Below are 17,892 nucleotides of genomic sequence, written 5' to 3'. Positions count from 1 at the left end.
TCTGGAATCTGGACGTAGCGTTTTCAGTGGGAGAAACGTTTCGTGACTCATCCAAGTGACTTCTTCAGTCTGAGCTGACTGCAGGTTTCCCCAATCTTATAAAGAGTACATTTGCACAATGACTAAAACCAGACCACTGAATGAACAAAGAACTGTGAGGTCAGTTCCTTGATCATTTCAACCTTTTGGGATTTACCTGGATGATTGAACATGCATCAAGAATTTGGTTCATTGGGCTTTGGTTGCATTCGTTTACGCACAGCTCTCTCAAGGTCCCAGCACAGCCTTTCAATTAGGTTTCAATCTGGACTTTGATCCAAACCGTCACCACTGTGCATGACACTATGAGGTGTTTGTGCTCTTATCCTGTGTTTGCTTTTGGCCAAACATCTCCAGTTTAGTCTTGAATCTCTTTAGTTCCTCAGAATCAGTAAGGATGTACTTTCCCCCCCACAAGACTGTATGTGTCAGTGTTGTCTTCCCTAATAAAACATTAAGCGATAGATGGATTTAAAAAAAAAAAAAACTCAGTAAAGATTTCCTGTCACAGAGGCAGGCATATTTTCTCTAATGTTGGGTGTTTTTCACATCTCAAATATGAATATGCTTAATGATAAGTTTATGGAACCAGTGAATCTTTTGAGGCCAACCTAATTATTCCCATCCCACACAGCATTTGTGATCTCAGCCAATAGCAGCACAGCATCAATTCCTGTCCTGTTGTGCTATGTGCATGCAGGGGTCACCACCGGAAAAAGATCCACATTGTTTCACTTCCTGACACAACCTTTGCCAGCTAAGGACTGGTGTTGTGCCAAGAAAAAGGTGATTTCCACTATTTAAACTCTTATAAATGACCGATAACCTGTCAAATAGGGTTATGTCAAGAATCATATAAAGTCATTTTAAACCACAAGCAACTCTTCTTACCAGAAGGTAAAAGCAGCAATCAGTTTTTGGCAAAGTGAGTTTTATATACTATTGCTTTATCCAGCTAAAAGGGCACATCAACATTAAAAATTTATTTTCTAAAGAGTAAAATAGCCAAGAGGGCAGCAGAAATTGCAACAAATATAATGTAATAGCTCTCAAGAGATATTTTAAGTGGCCAAAAAGCACTAGATTGAACATAATGTAATTACAATAAGGCTGGATCATAAAGATACCAGCAAAACATGTAATTTCTTTCCTTTCCATATATAACCCCTCCATAAATCCTGTTGACTACAGTCTTTTTTACCAACATAATAAAATACGTTACACATAAAAAACACACTCTCTTTTTTGGCACAACACCAGCTGAAGGAGTATACACTAGCTGATGTTGGGCTTTTCTTTGTGTGTCTCTTCCTTGAATAGAACTAGCACACATCAAATTGTGTGACCCACCAAACCATGGAGCCACTCTAGAATTTGAGGTTGGCGAAAATTCCCACCAGGGTTCAGAGAGGCCTGGCGAATCCAATGATATGTTCCAGATATTTACATATGTAAAAGTATTCCTACCATAAAGATATAAATATCCATGAACACACACATACACGCCTCCACTTAAAGAGCCCCCTTTTTGTATGCTCAAACGAAGCCACGCCCCTGGTGGTGGACCTATCTTATCGGGTCACTTTGAGTTGAGACTTTCTCTACGTCAGCAGGGGGCGTGGCCCCCCAGCTGTGAGGTCTGTCAGCACCGCACGGCACAGGGTGGTGGACACGACAAGAGGGACGCGCGTCGTTTATGTCAAGCAAATGTCAACTTTCCAGAGAGAAAATGAAGCAGCTAAGTCTCTGTTCAGGAGGCTTGAGGTTTTATTTTAATGTCATAAAGTAGCTGATAGATCCTGAGTAGTCAGTGACCCTCGTTTCCTCTGTATGTGCACCCTGTGCTGTGGTTTCATGGGTAAATGCTCACTGTGTGATTCCCCCCAGCGTCCCCCATTTAGTTGAATTGTATTTTGCATCACATCCCTGAGCTTGAGCTTGATAAAGCGCAATTACACCTCACAGCGCAATAGCTGTCAGATGTACTGATCCCGCGTCAGTGAACCAAAGATTTACAACTGATTTTGTTTTTCACTCGTTTATTAAATGAACACTATTAAAAAAAAAAAAAAAACCCACAATATGTATCTGTACTGTATAGCCTGCCTCGGCTGGGTTGCCCACTTTGCTGCAGCATTCTTTGCATTGCTGTTTCTTAAGCTCTACCTGATCCAGTTAAAGTGTTGACGGCAAGAGATTAGGGACATGGGTTTTAAGAGGACTTCCTTCCCTTCAAACAGCTACAGATCAAGTCCTCTTCAAATACCACACTCATTTGAAGTTGAGGGGAAAAAAGCTTTAGACAGAAAAGCAGGAATGTGAATGTTATAATAAACACGAGCAATGATTCCTGCACAAACAGAGTGTGCGGGTTCTTGGGGCTTCCTACAGATGTGTAATGTAACAGCAATTAAACCCATGTTAACGCCTGCATGTATTTCTCTGGACTTTGCTGCTGTTGACTTTCTGTGCCCGTAATAACCCACACCCCACCCTCCACCCTCCACCAGCCTCCCTCTGCACTCTGTGATTACACATTTATTTCTCCTGGTCCTAGTCTGCAGTTACTCCCATCGTGTCCGGGGAGTACAGTCACCATCGGGACAGAGCGGCGATGGCATCCCGGATCTCCTTCACTCAGGCCCGGCTAGAAACGGAGCTGGAGCGCTACCGGGCCGAGTGCCAGTGGGACAAGATGCCGGCGATAGTTGAGCAGATGCAGGCTGCGCGGATCCACGAAGACGGTGAGTTGATGGTGGTATGCACCTGTTTTTTTTTTTGTTTTTTTTTTAGTTAAGGTGGCTGTTGTCACTTCCTGGCTGTTTTTTAACGGTTCATTGATCTGTACACTGTAAAAAAAAAAAAAAAAAAAAAAAAAGTTTTTTAAGTTTCGGGAAGCTGCTTCCAGGGGAGAAGCGGTAAGAAATTCTCTTAAACAATTAAAAGTACTGAGGATTTGCAGCAATATCCACCAGCTTTAGTTCTAATGATTTGCACAAAACACTCACTGAGTGTTGATCAAGCATGGACTTTTTTTGCAGTGGTTTTTGCGCACAGGTTGGACCTTGATCTCTCAACACTGGCTTCCTCTTGTTGAAGTTTTTCTAAGCAAATCTATTCAAGCGTTGATACAGGAATAAATGTGATGTGCAGAGAGGAGGGCAGTAGGATGGCCTCAATGAAAGTTTACAGTAGACACACTGAAAGGGAATATAAATAATTAAAGGAACTGAGTGGCCTTTTACGTGCAAGATGAGCAATATTGCCTGCATGCAAAACAAGATTTTTCCAACAGGTTATTTAGCTGCCCCCTCTACCCTTGAAATCACTTGACACTGTACACGTGCTCAAAGAAATGCAAACACGCATATGTTTCTGTGCCTCATAAAGCATTCATTTGGTAGCTCACTAATGCACCTGCCTCCAACCCTCACCTTAGCAGAGTAAATATGGGCTGAGGTCCTGGCTGATAGTGCAGTCCAGCAGTTTCTCCTTGCTCGCACACGCGCTCATGTGTTAAATTAATGTGGTATTGCTGTGAGCATGCATGACTCACACTGTAGCTGATCTGTCAGGGACTGTGTGTGGAAAGGTTTTTCTTTTTAGATTAGAGATAGAGGAACTTTGTTTCAAGTAAAGCAATAAGCTGTTAAACTTCCAACCAACTGTGAAACTGTAAAAAAGCAGTAATAGGTGGTGTACTCTGCGTTCAAGTTTCAAATGTTTTTCTTTGGGGAGTTTGCTGTAGGTGATGTTGTGAGGAAGATGTAACAGTTTGATTTTATCTCACTCAAACAGAAAGGACAGATGGGGTAATGCACTACTTAAAAACAGCAGATATCTTTTAGGATAGCTAATTGGATAAGGTATGTAAGGCAGACGAAGATTTGGAGCTTTTAGTAAAATACGGGAAGTACAGTATATTCTACTGTGTAATAAATGTATTTATTTATTCATTTTTATTCGTGAATTTTAAAAAAAATTATGCGACCATTCATTTTATTCCCCACAGGTATCACAAGTATCCTTAAAGCTACTTTTTGTAAAAACCCTTTATAAATGTAGTAAAAGCTTTCACCACAAGGTGTCTCCATTTTACCAGAAAGTTGTAGTGTAGCATTATATTCATCTGTGTACATCTGAAATTATTTCATATTAGAGCATTGAAATGTTGCTTCTAACTAATCTAATGTTTCAATCTCAATTTAAAAATGTCAATTTCTTTCTTAATCAAAACAAAATCTGTGTTCTTCAGCTACTAAAACAGACCTCATAGTAACACAGTGTCTGCAGAAATGTTGAGCTAGCACTAGCTTGAACAATGCTGGAATGAGTCATGTTAGACTCAGGGCAGACTGGACATTTTACTGACTTGATGCAAAATCTTGTACTTCAGAGTGGTATTATGCAAGAAAGCCATCTTTATTTCTTTTTCAATTAATATTACTGCAACACATGTCTTGGACAGCATAGCCGTTTTCTCTTAACACCGCGTTGACTGGTTTAGTTAATTACAGAAGGTTTTAAAATGTTTTCAGTCAGCGTTTTTTACAACATACCTTTTTGCTTCTCAACAAAGGCACTGCAGTCAGTGCACTTCTTCCCTTGTAACATGTCTCTATGTCATGTGTGTATATTGTGCAGAAGATATCCAGTAGTTTTGGTGAATGGTCTTTAAAACCAGCAATCTCATTTTGTGGTCACATGGGGGCAGCAGAAACAAAACCTTTGGCAGGTGGGCGTGGCTACCTTTGGACATGGTCATGGACATGAGGCTTCTGAAGTCTCATTTTGAATCCTCAATATTAGCATTTTCACCATTACAGTTTTGGTTTAAAAATTCTGGGTGTGATGAGGAAAGGGATGGTGGATGTTATAAACTAAGCTGGAAAGTGTGTACTCAGGTCGAATTAGAAAGCTGTTTACCCACAGAGGTTTAGCTTAGAGGAACACAAGTTGTTTTACAAAACAGGTGGCCTTCAGACATACCAGAGTGGAAGGCGCTACTGCACAGCTAACATCTTAGCAAACATTTAGAGTGGTGTTTCTGTCCACCTTAATGCGTGCTATCTGTTTAGTCCATTTTGGTCTGCCCTGACTTCTAAAGGGGTTGTTTGGCTAAGCAACCAAATGCTCTACTACTTTAACTGACTAGCTAGCTAGTTGCTATACTTTATCTGCCTTAAATCACTCTTAGCATATTATTAGCATATCTGGTTACAGGGCTAACCATTAGCTAACCAGTAGTGTTTGAAAATTTGCAACTATCTCCACTTAATGTTAACATTAACTAACTGGCTAGCTAGTTGCTGTACTTTATCTCCCTGCCAACCCTGAGTTTATAATCTTCATATATTAGCATATCTAGCTACAGGGCTAACCTTTAGCTAACCAGTAGTGTTTGATAATTTGCAACTACCTCCACTTAATGTTAGCATTAACTAACTGGCTAGCTAGTTGCTATACTTTATCTGCCTTAAATCACTCTTAGCATATTATTAGCATATCTGGTTACAGGGCTAACCATTAGCTAACCAGTAGTGTTTGATAATTTGCAACTACCTCCACTTTAAAATTAAAGAAACAGGTTACTAAAACACAATGAAAAAAGTAATTTAGTTTGAAAATATATTTAGAGCAACTTCAATGTTTCAAACAATCTTGAATGAGCATCTTTCTTTCCCTTTTTTTTAAGCAAAAAAAAGAAAAGAAAAGAAAAAAGAAAAGAAAAGAAAAACAAGAATGAATGCTGGCTCCCAGAGGGAGATGTCTGACAGGGACAAAGTAGGAACAGAAGAGGCCAAATCAATGCTGTGAGTTTTTCATAAAAGAATGAGCAATGGGTTGAAAACATCCGGGAATTAGAACTAAAAAAGCAAACTTTCTTTGTGTTTATCACTATGAGTGACCTCTTTCATAAAGAGATCCATGTGCTACTATGAAAATATTGAAACCAGCATTATTACTTACGCTTCAAACAAAGAAAAGCTCATCAGTAATAGCAAGAAACGCTTTGATCCTATTCACAGGAGGTTCAAATGTTTATTGAAATCCAAGGAAATTGTTGACTAAAGGGGAGGTGATTAGTAGGAAATGATAAGGCTGCTCCTATGAAAATGAAAATGAAATCAGATAATCAGAGCAATGATGATATTCCACAGAACTGAGTGTGAGCAAACTCCAGAGTAAATTTGATCTTTCTACTTGATAAGTCTTGAAGTGAAACCAGAATGTTTTTGTTTTTTATCTCAGTCCTTACAACACCGATTCTTGCCAAAGTCTAGGCTCCAACTTGACGGTGCAGTTATTACATTGCTCCTAATGTGGCCACGGGCTGAGACACGTCCTGGTGTTTAGCCCCCACCTTCCCCTCGCAGATATCTTCAGCCTTGACTGTGCTGATAAACCAAACTTGCAAATATGTCAAATATATCAGGGCATAAACACTGCGCGCAGAGCTGGCAGTGGTAAACACACAAACGCACAGTGAAAAAGTCAAACAGGAAAGCTTTAATCGAGTGTGTGTGTGTACACAGACACTGAGGTTTACTACTGGACTGTAACTGAGTGCAAGGCTCCATCTGAAGCGGGTTGTTTTACTACACATGTAAACTTTAATTCGCTGTAGGTGGATGGGAGTGTTTATCTGCTGATACCGAGATTAAAGTTCTTTAGGAAAAATATTAGGAGAAATGGAAACTGTAGTTTCTAAACAGACTTAAGGACTCAGGCATGTTTGAACTGCTCTCCCTGGGAATTGCTGTTTTGAGTGGACCGAGGGAGGTTTGCTTTGGCTACAGAAACAAATGACCTGTGACCTTGGCTACAGAAACAAATGACCTGTGACCTTTAGCTCAGACCTTCAGCATACTCCGCTCACTGTGAACTTTTTCGATGCCGCCCCCCTCCTTTAGATGATTACGGGACGCTGCTGATGGCCGAGGCGCTGCTGGAGGAGTGCCTGCTGGAAAACATGGATCTGCTACTCAGGTCCAAACCTTTGGTGGACAAAACCCAGCCCAAACTGTGCAAGGCCAAAAGACACCTTAATACCATCCTTAGCCGAGGCCGTCTAACAGTTAGTCTCATCTAACTTACTTCTGATATCTGAGTTTTAGACTTTGCTCTGCTTTTTAAAAAACGATTTCCTTCATTTAATCAAACAGAGCACTGACAGCTTCTATAAATTCCATCCTTTTCCGTGGCTTCTTCCTATTCAGCATTTCTTTATATTGCTGTCCTGCAGCCCCGGTACTTGAACGAGGCTCTGCTGCTGATGGCCAAAGTGCACTACGTGCAGGGACGCTACCGGGACGCCCAGGGAATGTGTGCCAGGGTGGGGCTGGAGGAGCTGACGCAGGATGACCAGCCGACCTACCACCTCCGCCTGCTGGCTGAGGCGTTCGTGATTAAAGGTAAAAAAAAATGTTTTTCTTTCCTTTTTCTAAAAGTTTAATTGGTTGGTTCTTGATAGCAAAGAAAAGAAAAACTAATTTTGAAGAGAAAACAAAGATAAACACTGCAGAGAATCCAATCTGTTGCATGTGCAGTAGGGAGTGTGTAGTTTTCTGTGCATGCTCGCTGCTCAGTTTTAACTGAATATAGTTGGTTACATAATCTTTCTGCACTTCCTGTCCTGTATGGCTGTCTGCTGCGTGACTTTGTTTCTTTAAGCTGCCATGATCGACAGTCGGTGCAATGGGCAGCATTAAGAAAGAGACTTGCACATCCACTTTTTTGCAGGTACACCAAAGAGAAAAAAAATCCTACAGTGTCTTGAATGTATTTAAGTTAAGAGGAGTGAGCTTTAATCTTCGGACTCACACGGTAGTGGCTGCATTCATGTTTTTAAGCTGCAAGGCTGAAAGGTCGATGAAAAAGCAAAATCACTGACAACACGGCGCACAGCACCAGAGGACAACGAGGGGACAGCAGGAAGCAGGAGGGCTCGTGGGATATGTCATGGGGAGAAACTAACTTAGTTTGGACCAGGACTTGAGGTTTTCCTGATCATTTTTATCTAATTTTAAAGGACGTTGGCAGTAGCTCCTTTGGGATCAGGGGGTTTGCAGGGCAGGTAGCTCAGGTGTGTTCCACTTCATTCTGCAGATGCCCCTCAAAAGCATTTAGGTATGTGTCTAAGTAACGATGCATATGAACCCAAGGACACGAGGTTTCCCAATGCATTTCACTGTAAGGCGACAGCGAGTGCATGTGATTCGCCTCACCTTCCTGTGATTTTGACTTGTGGCCAATCAGCGTGTACCGCTAACTGCAGCCGTGCTACTGGTTCTACACTATGTCACTGACTGACAGCTGGTGGCAGCAGCGCACCGACAGCAGAAGACCGCTACCAAGGTAGCTACCAAGTTCAGTCTGGGCCAAGGACACGTAATAATAATAAAATCTCTTTAGACCTTAATTGATTTGTTCGCACTCAGCAGCAATAACATTTCTTTTAATTTAGAAACAGGATCATTACTTAAAAATATACCTGACAGAAGCCATTAAAACTTTTCCTCTTACACACAGCTCCACTTTAACGCTCCACTAACTCCAGGAACTCCTCTCTCCACTCCTGAATGTGTGATTTTAATGTCAACTGATTGAAAGTGTCACTGGAGCCTGGCTGTGCCCACAGTCTTTGTGTGAAAGAGTGACGATATGTCCTTATTAATGAAGCCTGTCCCAGTGAGCTCCATAAACCTCTAAAATCCTTGGAGGCACAGTTAGTATAAAAATGTCACGCAGGAGAAATTTGACTGCTTGTTAATACTGCCAGGTATGAGTGCTGAGACAGACCCGTGGTGGCTTTAAAGATACTTGCGAGGTGGAAAGCGTACATTATATACTGCAATCTCAATGTTTTCGCACGACAAGGCGTTTCACCAATGTCGCATCTGTGCAGTGGTCTCACTCTAACCCTATCGACATGAAATATAATGCACTTCATAACACAGCTGACAGTGTTTCAGTATGGCTTCTGGATGTCTGCTACACCGCTGCACAGTTTACATTTACAGCACATCTCCAGCTTGTCAACCTGGACCTTCAGTAAGCAAAAGCAGCTCTAAGAACTGGCAGGTTTCCTTGAAAAACACCAGCAGCAAGGTTGAACTACTCTCGTCATACATTTCCTTAATGATCTCTTAACTAATCCCTCTGATAGGAGCTGTTACAGCCTTAAAATCACAATGACCTTTTATGGGGTTTAGAAGTGGAAATGGAAGGGAGGCGACGGGCCAGACTGTGGATTCAAACATTGCACGACTGGAAAACATCAGCTTGATTGGGCACGGAGCTACTATTGTGTTTTAACCTTAAAGATCCTGATGAAGCGGCGCATTTTCTTTCTAAGCATCGCTGTTCTGTCCCGCAGACACCTCGAGGAAGCAGATTGGGAATAAGCTAACAACGTAAAGCTCGTCTGGAAGCTGATTTCCCACCTCTGGTCTTTGTCTTGACACGTTTTTCTACAGTTGCTTCTTTTAAAAGCACAACAATCATGAGTCATACGTGAAGGGAGAATTTACAGTTAGTCACAATCACAAGCTGTCTCAAGCCCAAACATGAACGCCCCCCTCCCCCTCCATCACTTTTTATTTTAGAGTCATTTTAAAAATATGCTCTTTCCAGTCAGATACAGCCTTCAGTGTTTTTTGTTGTTTTTTTTGCTCTAATGTGACTCACTGAATACCAGCATCATTAAAGGTCACAGATCACATTCACAGAACGTTACACTGGAGGCCTGGATAATCTTGTTTCACTCATCATGATCATCATCATTACGCGGCTACACTCCCTGTTTCCTGATGATCGGATGTGACCTCACGCTCATCAAACTGGAGAGAATTTGTTGCAATAACTGTCAGATTTCTTTTGATTGCTTTGAAGCCCACTGAAGGATTGTCTTTGCAAACACTTTTAACGTAGATCAGATCCTGCGGGAGCTGCTTGTCTCCTCCCCGCACTTTTACCAGGGTTGCTTTGGAAATGAAGTCAGATGTGAATACTTGGATGATGACGTCTCCTTATTTGATTTAGCTTGGCGTCTGGCTTGAGACTGCTGCCCGTCACAGGCCTCCTGTGGTCTCCAGAAGTTCCTGCTCCCCCCCACTTGTTTGTACAAATAAGTGCACTAGCAGACATCATCTGGACGGCACCGGCCTGTTAACGGCCACTTCTGTACTTGTGCATCAGAAATGCAATTATAAGTAGAAAAAACAAACAAACAAAAACAAAAGGACAGTGTTCAGTTCAATTTTTATGTATACAGCACAAAACTTTACATTTTTAGGTGAAAGCCCCCCCACAAAACCAAATGGAAGAAAGGAAGAAACCTCTGGGTGAACCAGCCATCTACCACGACTGACTAAGGGGGATTAGGGGAAAATGTAGGCAGGAAGGATGTTCATGAGTATAGAAATGCAGAAAGAAACTAGCCCTAACCCTTCACAGGAAGACAATCAAAGCCCTAAAGGTGATGCCTTTGTTTGTATAACTGAAAATGACCATGCAGACAGGATCACCATAGTTATTAGATGCTCATCCTGAAGGAGACGCTAACATTTGTACCGATTTTCCATCCAAGAACTGCTGAGATACTTCACTTGAAATCACAAATACTAACCTTGAGAGATGCTCGAGGAAAAGTCATGGAATCATCTAAGATCAGGATTCATCCTCTGGGACTAGTAAATATTGTCAGAGCTGTCCAACGCACATCTGAGTCTCATTTTAACAGACTAAACTTACTTGTATTTTCAGATCTATCTCGGTGAAGCCTGTCAGAGCTACTGAGCATTGCAAGTTCAGACCAAGTAACAATGAATGGACAAACAGTTGAAGCAGTAAAGTCTGAGTTATCACCACTTTCAGTCTATTTTGTGAGGCGCAGCCTCCGCATTTCACATATACGTCACAACATTTACACCTAGCTGCCACATTTCAAAAAACCCTGTTTGAAATGTTGTTATTAGTAATACTAATGATTTTATCAGGTAAACTGACCTCTTCCAGTCACCAGCTGAAAACTAAAGCAGTTACATTTTTAATGGTAGCTTTTGTTAGTTTGTTTGCTTAGTTAGTCGCTGGGAGCAGGTGCTCGTAAAAACGCCACGGTCTCTCTCCATGTGTTTCAGGTCTGTCTCTGGATCACCAGACGCTGTCTGCCGTGTCCCGTGTTCGTCTTTCTGAGAGAGAGGAGGAGTCCCTGTCCTGTTACCTCAGGGCCTGTGACGCAGCTCTGTCCTACCTGCAGGAGCTCGATAAGGTGGGCTTTTTATGCCCGTGTGAGAGCATGAGCGTGTGTGACCCTGTTATGGCTGTGTTTGGTTTGGCATTTTACTCCACTTTACTGTTTACCGAGTTGTTGTAATAATCTTTTGACAGAAACTTTAAATTTCATAGGGGGTTAATAATCTTGTCTGTTTTATCTCTGTTTTCAGGTTGTAACAACGCCCCACATCAAGTCAGCCAAAACCATTTTACTTCACTCACCCAGTGATATTGAACTGGGCTACTTCCTGCAGGCTGCATTACAGAGTGCTTACCTTTGTCTGCTGCATAGGGGGTGAGGGTAGCAACCATAACAACCATCTTATTTTTAAAAGCAAAAATAGACCAGCAAACATCTTTAGACATGCTCACATGTGACAGTATAATTCCAGCGTCTTTGATAAGAGTACAAGTCAGATGATTTCAATTTTGTTCTGATTATATTTACATAATTATTAAATAGAATTTGTTACATGTGTAGTTGCAGATTGGATTCTTGTTTTGTGCACTGCAGAGTTTTATTGTCGATCACAAGACTCGCTCTGTGGAGCAGAGAGCTGTGTGCTCTGTGTTTAGCTTGTGTTAGAGTGAAGAGGAGAAGAAGAAATCAAGCCTAAGCTTTCCAGCACCACTTGACCTTAGTGCACCACAGATGCATTTTTACTCGTGATCAATAGGTGGCAGCGTTGCTCTTAGACATAGAAAAGCAAGGTGCATTTGAACGGTCACATAGGAACACCATCTCTGTAAAAACTATAATATTATGTCTTACTCATTCATCCACTGTCCATAAATGAGGTCGCTGTGAGTAAAGAAGAGTTCGAGTGTGTTGTTTCAGTCAAAGAAAAACTTTTGCATTGATTACATGGCAACAAACGTCCTGCAGGACTTTATCTCTGTAACACTGTGACACTAGATCGTAGTGATGGGTCGTTCGCGAACGAAATGGCTCTTAGAGCCGACTCTTTGAAGTGAACGACGCGATCCCTCTCTCTCGCCCTTTTTTCCGCTAAACTCCGCATGCGCGGCCTGTACTTTGCGCTGGGCAGAGGGGGGAGGGGCGTTACACTTGCAGTAGCACAGGAACAGAGCCAGAGAGAAAGAGAGCGAGGGACAACAACATCACATTAGAAAGGTATAGTAATCATCCACTATTTTCAGTTGCAGATGATAAAGGATTCAGAAATCATGCAGGCCCACACGTAAAAACTCAGAAGCACGTACAAACTCCAAAACACGTAAAAACTCAGAAGCACGTACAAACTCCAAAACACGTACAAAAGACAACGGAAGTGCTCCAGGTTTCTAGGGCGCAGTGTTGAGCTTTTGTTACCTAGGGGCTACACAAGCCAGGAAGTATCAACAACCGGATTTGGTGTGTGGTAGTAACAGGTAAATGAACTTTTTTTTAAATTATTTGAATAAATATGAGTGCTTGTCTATAAATACACAAACAATACACACATGTTTTCCATTGTGTAATTTAAGTGATCTGGGTAGCTCTGTTTTGGAAGTTCAGTAAACGCTAGAAATGTGTTTTGGAGTTTGTACGTGCTTTTTGGAGTTTGTATGTGCTTTTTGGAGTTTGTATATGCTTTAGAGTTTGTACGTGCTTTGTCTCTAGGGGCCATATATAAACATATATAAATGAAATCACTTTTTTTACATTAGTAATTCCTTTTCTGCATAATTTTATATTATTCTTAATGATTAAATAATTAAAGCAACAAAACAACCTGAAGAGCCGGTTCGGAGCCGAAAGAGCCGGCTCTTTTTAGTGAGCCGAGCCGAAAGAGCCGGATCCCTAAAAAGAGCCGGAAATCCCATCACTACTAGATCGCCTAACTTCTTCTTCTTCTGCACATTTCTTTTTGTTTAATGTTACACTCTCACACCTACATGTCACACTGATATATGCTTACTGTGTGTGTGTGTGTGTGTGTGTGTGTGTGTGTGTGTGTTAGTCATCTTGCACAGGGTGCTCACCAGCTGCGTAGAGTGCTGAGGGTGGTGGAGTCACGAGGGTCTCAGAACTTCAGAAAGGTGGGCCACCTCTCTCACACACACATGCACACATACACGCACACACACACACACACACACACACACACACACACACGCACACTGCACTGTATTCTAATACTTAACCATTGTTACATACTTCAAATCCATTTACTCGACACCAGTCGTATGCTTTCACCAGCTTTCATGCAGTTTGTATGTGTAATATTATACATACACATACATAATAACACAAGTACTAACTGACCTGCTGCCATATGATGTGCAGTTGATTGGTTCAGCACAATTTGTAATCTAGAAAGACTGTAGGCGAACGTGCCCTCCACCAAAGCCAGTGACCTGTCCACATTCAAATGTAATATTTTCTTTCTTTGGGACTGTTCCAACTCTGCACCAAATCTGATGAAGTCCAGTGTTTTGGCTTTAGAGAAAAACACTGAAAACACATCTTTATACAGGAATGTTTTCTGTAAAACGATCAGTAAAAAAAAGAAGTTATTTCTATTCTTATTATTATTATCATTCAAATTTTCAAGTGGACAGATTCTGCATTTTTCTGTCATGTGTATAAACTGTTACAGCGGTGAGTGGATGATCATATTAAACATGATCACATATCAGATATGAGTTATCCCTGTCCTTGTCAGATGCCTGAACCACCTCAGCTGGCTCCTGACAAGGATGCCTCCTGGGCGCCTCCTAGGTGAGGTGTTCCGGTCATGTCCCACCGGGAGGAGGCCCCGGGGCAGACTTAGGACATGCTGGAGAGATTATATCTCTCGGCTGGCCTGGGAACGCCTTGGTGTTCTCCCAAATAAGCTGCAGGAGGTGGCTGGGGAGAGGGAGGTCTGGGCCTCTCTGCTTAGGCTGCCTCCCCCGCGACCCGGCCCCGGATAAAGCGGATGAAGATGGATGGATGGAGTTATCCCTGTAAACTGAAAGTTCAGGACTGTTCTTGAATCTGTGTGATGCCAGTGAGAGCGGAGCTCCTAAAATACAATCAATTCAGTTACAAACTGTGATTAAGAAGCCTTTGCAAGGGGCATCCAATCAGGAGACAGCGCACTTAACAGGAGGGGGAAGGGAGTTAAAATAGTTTGTTTCAGACAGACTAATTTATCGAATACTGGCTGCTTGAGATGGATAAAGATTGAGAACTGAGAATCATACAAAGTTAAACCATGAAAGCTGAAAAACAGCATAAATACAGGACTCAAAGTATCAGTATTCCACACCTGTATTAATACAGCATCTGCATGTGTCTCCATCCTAGTCTGCAGCAAGAAAACTAGCAAAAGTGTTGCTGAGCTCTGTGAGCGAGGACAGCTACTGGCCCCCGCTGGGCCCCCCGCCCTCAGCCTGGCTTCACAGAGAAGGAGCCGCCGCCTCCAAAGACGCCATCTACCCCACCGTTAAACCACCACATCGCTACAGCACAGAATGGTTTGTACACTCTCTGTTTTTTGTTTCAGTCTGCTCTAGTCTAATCGTGCTAAATGCAATTACTTGAGTCATGCTAAGTATTTAGCTTATAAAGCTATACATGACTGCTATGATGGTGTTAGTTACGTCACCGTATCAGCTGACAACAGTGGACAAAGATTATCTCACTAAGGAGTGTCGCTTTAGTACTTTGAGCCCACGAGTATCTCTTTTGTCTAAATTACCCTCCTGTTAAGACCTTGGTGCTTACTGCAGTTTGACCCGAGTGTTGACCTGCTGCATGACAACCTACATTAACTCCCATGTCCACTAACATAGCAACACTAAGATAAATTTCCCTTCCATCCATTTTATTAACCACTGATCCAATTTCAGGATCTGGGAGGGCTGGAGTCTATCCCAGCTGTCACTTGGAGGGAGGTGGGGTACATGCTGGGCTGGTTGCCAGTCTATTAGAAACAAATGTGAAACAGGAAAATAGTTTTTTGGTTGGACACCATTAAGATGGCCCCCAAAAAACAATATTGTTCTTAATAATGTGATGCCTTTGATGGGATTTTGCTATTTTTGTCTCTTCTGTAAACACAACATGTCCATCAGTCATGGGTTCCCTCCTTTGTTACTTTCCCAGAGGCTGCTCTATTTTCTCTTTTCTGGGGCTGGCAGGGACGGTCTGTATTCTTTATAGATTGTGAGATAAATTTGCTTTTTGTGTTTCTTAACAAAATTAACCTGATTTGTAACAAAACACAAGCATTGGAGTTAAATAAGAACTTTTACTTGTCAATAGTTTAGCTGAAGGTTGAACTTTTAAACAGGTTTTGTCTGGAGAAACAAAAAAAAATCACATGGTCTTTCAGGTCGTCTGTGTCGTCTGAAGCTGATTCGGGTGGTTTTCACTGCGCCTGTGGTTCAGCTCTGTCCTGGAGAAACCACTAGAATGCCACTAGAGGTCATCACATCCCAGGCTTAATTAACACTGGCTGAATAGCTGCTTTAGAGGAGGTTAAAGGGCTCAGAGCGAAGCTAGACTTCTGTTCATTCATTAGTTCATTTCTGACACCAGAAAGCAGGCTGCTGTTTTATCTGTGCTATAGGGCGGTTCTTTGAACATAATGCTTATATAACATAACATTTCAGCGTAGCTTAACGGCAGAAGAAACCCTTGGCCAGTCCCGACAGGACAAACTGGTTATGTGCAACAGCACACAACAATGACCACATAGTTGTCTAGTTTCTGCCCTCTTTGCAAAGGAATCCTGCGCTTGTTGCTCGGGCCCTGCAAGCCATACTTAGTCACCGCAACATGACTAAGCTAGCCCACACTATCATAAGTGAAGATCTAAATCCATGTCTGAGATTTGAAGGACAGAGGAGGAACAGGAGAAACAGGCTGTGCTTCGGCATTGTTCGTGGCTTTTGTTATCAGTTGCCTCCTGAAAAGGCCTCTGTGGTGTCTGGTAAACGTGTCCTTTAAAAGGACACGGAGTTGATGAGAGGGGCAAAGAAAGTGATGAATAGAAGGAAAAAAGTGTAAGACCCAAAGAGTGTGCGTTTGAGAGAGAGAGAGAGACATCTGAGATACTACTGTATAGTGATATATCCAGGGTGGTCTGTATTATGTTACAGCTCCACAGGTGAGACAGAAACGTGACACTCACACCACTGTACTTTTGGACGTGTGTGTGTGAGTGAGAGAGGGATAAAATTCCCATTCTTGGTACTATTTCCTGCTTTCTGTGTCCTGGCAGTTGCTTCTGTCCTCAGGACGTGGTGGAGGAGGCCATTTTGCTGCTACTCATCACAGAATCCATGGTGAGATACTCTCTCACACACACACACACAAACCACAACACACACACACACACACACACATTCGTTTTCATATCTTTGTGGGGACACCTCATTGACATAATGCTAACTATCCAAAATGAAAGCCTAAACCTAACCGTGACCTAACTATAACCCCGACACTAAAACCACATTTTGAGTCAAACTCGTGGGGACCGGGATTTTGTCCCCATTAGGGCTGCTGGTCCCCATAAGCTTGGTAAAATTCCAATTTTTGGTCCCCACAAAGATATGTAAACACACACACACACACATCCACCTTTCCTTGCTAAGTCTTCCTCATCTTCCTCATCCCGCGTCTCTGTTTATCCAGGCCAGCGGTGACGCGGTGATCAGTCGTATGCCGGATCAGGCTGAGGCTCGCAAGACCAGCCTGCAGGACGCCACCTCCGTCTATGACCTGCTCACCATCGGCATGGTCAGGAGGGGGCAGTACGCCATGCTCTCTGAGGTGTTCTGACACACGCACACATGCAGACGCACACTATGCTGGAGGTCTAAGGGGAGGCGAGCAAAAGAGGGAGAGATGAGATGTGTTAGTGAGAGCTTTGCCTTTGCCAAACTTTTTAATGAATGTCCTTATCACTTGGAGCACAGGGATTATGTGTCTTTTTCTCTCACTGCCTCTCAGTCTTTTCTTCATCTCTCACCATCCCCCACACTGCCTGTTCTTTTCTAGTTCTTCTTCTGGCCTTGAATTCCTCCTCCATTTTCTCATTTTTTGTTTAAACTGTTACCCCCCCCCCTCCCCCAGTGTGACTTTCTACCCAGATGTGGGAAGTTTAAGAGGCGGAGGTTAGCAGGGTTGTCTCAAATTAGGTTTGTCCACAAGTCTCACTGATTCATATATAGCATATGGGAGACCACACACACTGAGGTAGTTCCACCTACACCAGTGGATCAATTTGCTGATGTATGAGGCCTGCATGGGCCATTTATTTAAAATCAGGTGTCAGCCAGTCAATACATTCCCTCTTTGACGTCATGAATAAGACTGATTGCATCCTTACTGTAGCATCAGTCAGTCCATGGTGTCTCTGTGGTAAGAAATCATGTTTTAATTACATACCAGGAATTCATATAATTGTTATGCTTTCCCGTCATATTCAAGGAAAAGGAAAATAAGCAACCTATTCCAAAGACTTGTCTATCAAAGTAGTAATACTAAGGAATATAAACGTTATCTCGTATTCATATACTGTAAAGATTTTATCTTACCACTGATGCAATAATGCACTTGGATGAGCAATTTGAAGAATA

At 42.3% G+C, this 17,892-nt stretch overlaps 1 protein-coding gene across 4 annotated transcripts in view; it reads left to right on the top strand.

Annotated features, from left to right (window-relative positions):
* Positions 1-1,657: 1,657 nt before the first annotated feature.
* Positions 1,658-17,892, top strand: part of ttc7a (tetratricopeptide repeat domain 7A) — a 201,483-nt gene continuing 185,248 nt past the window's right edge. For 2 of the 4 annotated variants that reach the window (XM_085183504.1, XM_085183501.1), the window contains exons 1-10: positions 1,658-1,803; positions 2,597-2,783; positions 6,954-7,117; positions 7,286-7,454; positions 11,181-11,311; positions 11,487-11,611; positions 13,281-13,359; positions 14,612-14,781; positions 16,533-16,596; positions 16,946-17,083. In XM_085183504.1, the coding sequence (XP_085039630.1) occupies positions 1,747-1,803; positions 2,597-2,783; positions 6,954-7,117; positions 7,286-7,454; positions 11,181-11,311; positions 11,487-11,611; positions 13,281-13,359; positions 14,612-14,781; positions 16,533-16,596; positions 16,946-17,083 (1,284 nt within the window). In that variant the 5' untranslated portion in view covers positions 1,658-1,746. Of the gene's footprint in view, positions 2,784-5,750; positions 5,853-6,953; positions 7,118-7,285; positions 7,455-11,180; positions 11,312-11,486; positions 11,612-13,280; positions 13,360-14,611; positions 14,782-16,532; positions 16,597-16,945; positions 17,084-17,892 lie in introns of those variants that run through there. The other 2 variants (XM_085183503.1, XM_085183505.1) reach the window with 2 other exon arrangements.

This window comes from Neolamprologus multifasciatus, chromosome 13 (genome assembly GCF_963576455.1).
Source record: "Neolamprologus multifasciatus chromosome 13, fNeoMul1.2, whole genome shotgun sequence".
In the NCBI taxonomy this organism is placed as follows: domain Eukaryota; kingdom Metazoa; phylum Chordata; class Actinopteri; order Cichliformes; family Cichlidae; genus Neolamprologus; species Neolamprologus multifasciatus.
This window is presented reverse-complemented; position numbering and strand designations above follow the sequence as displayed.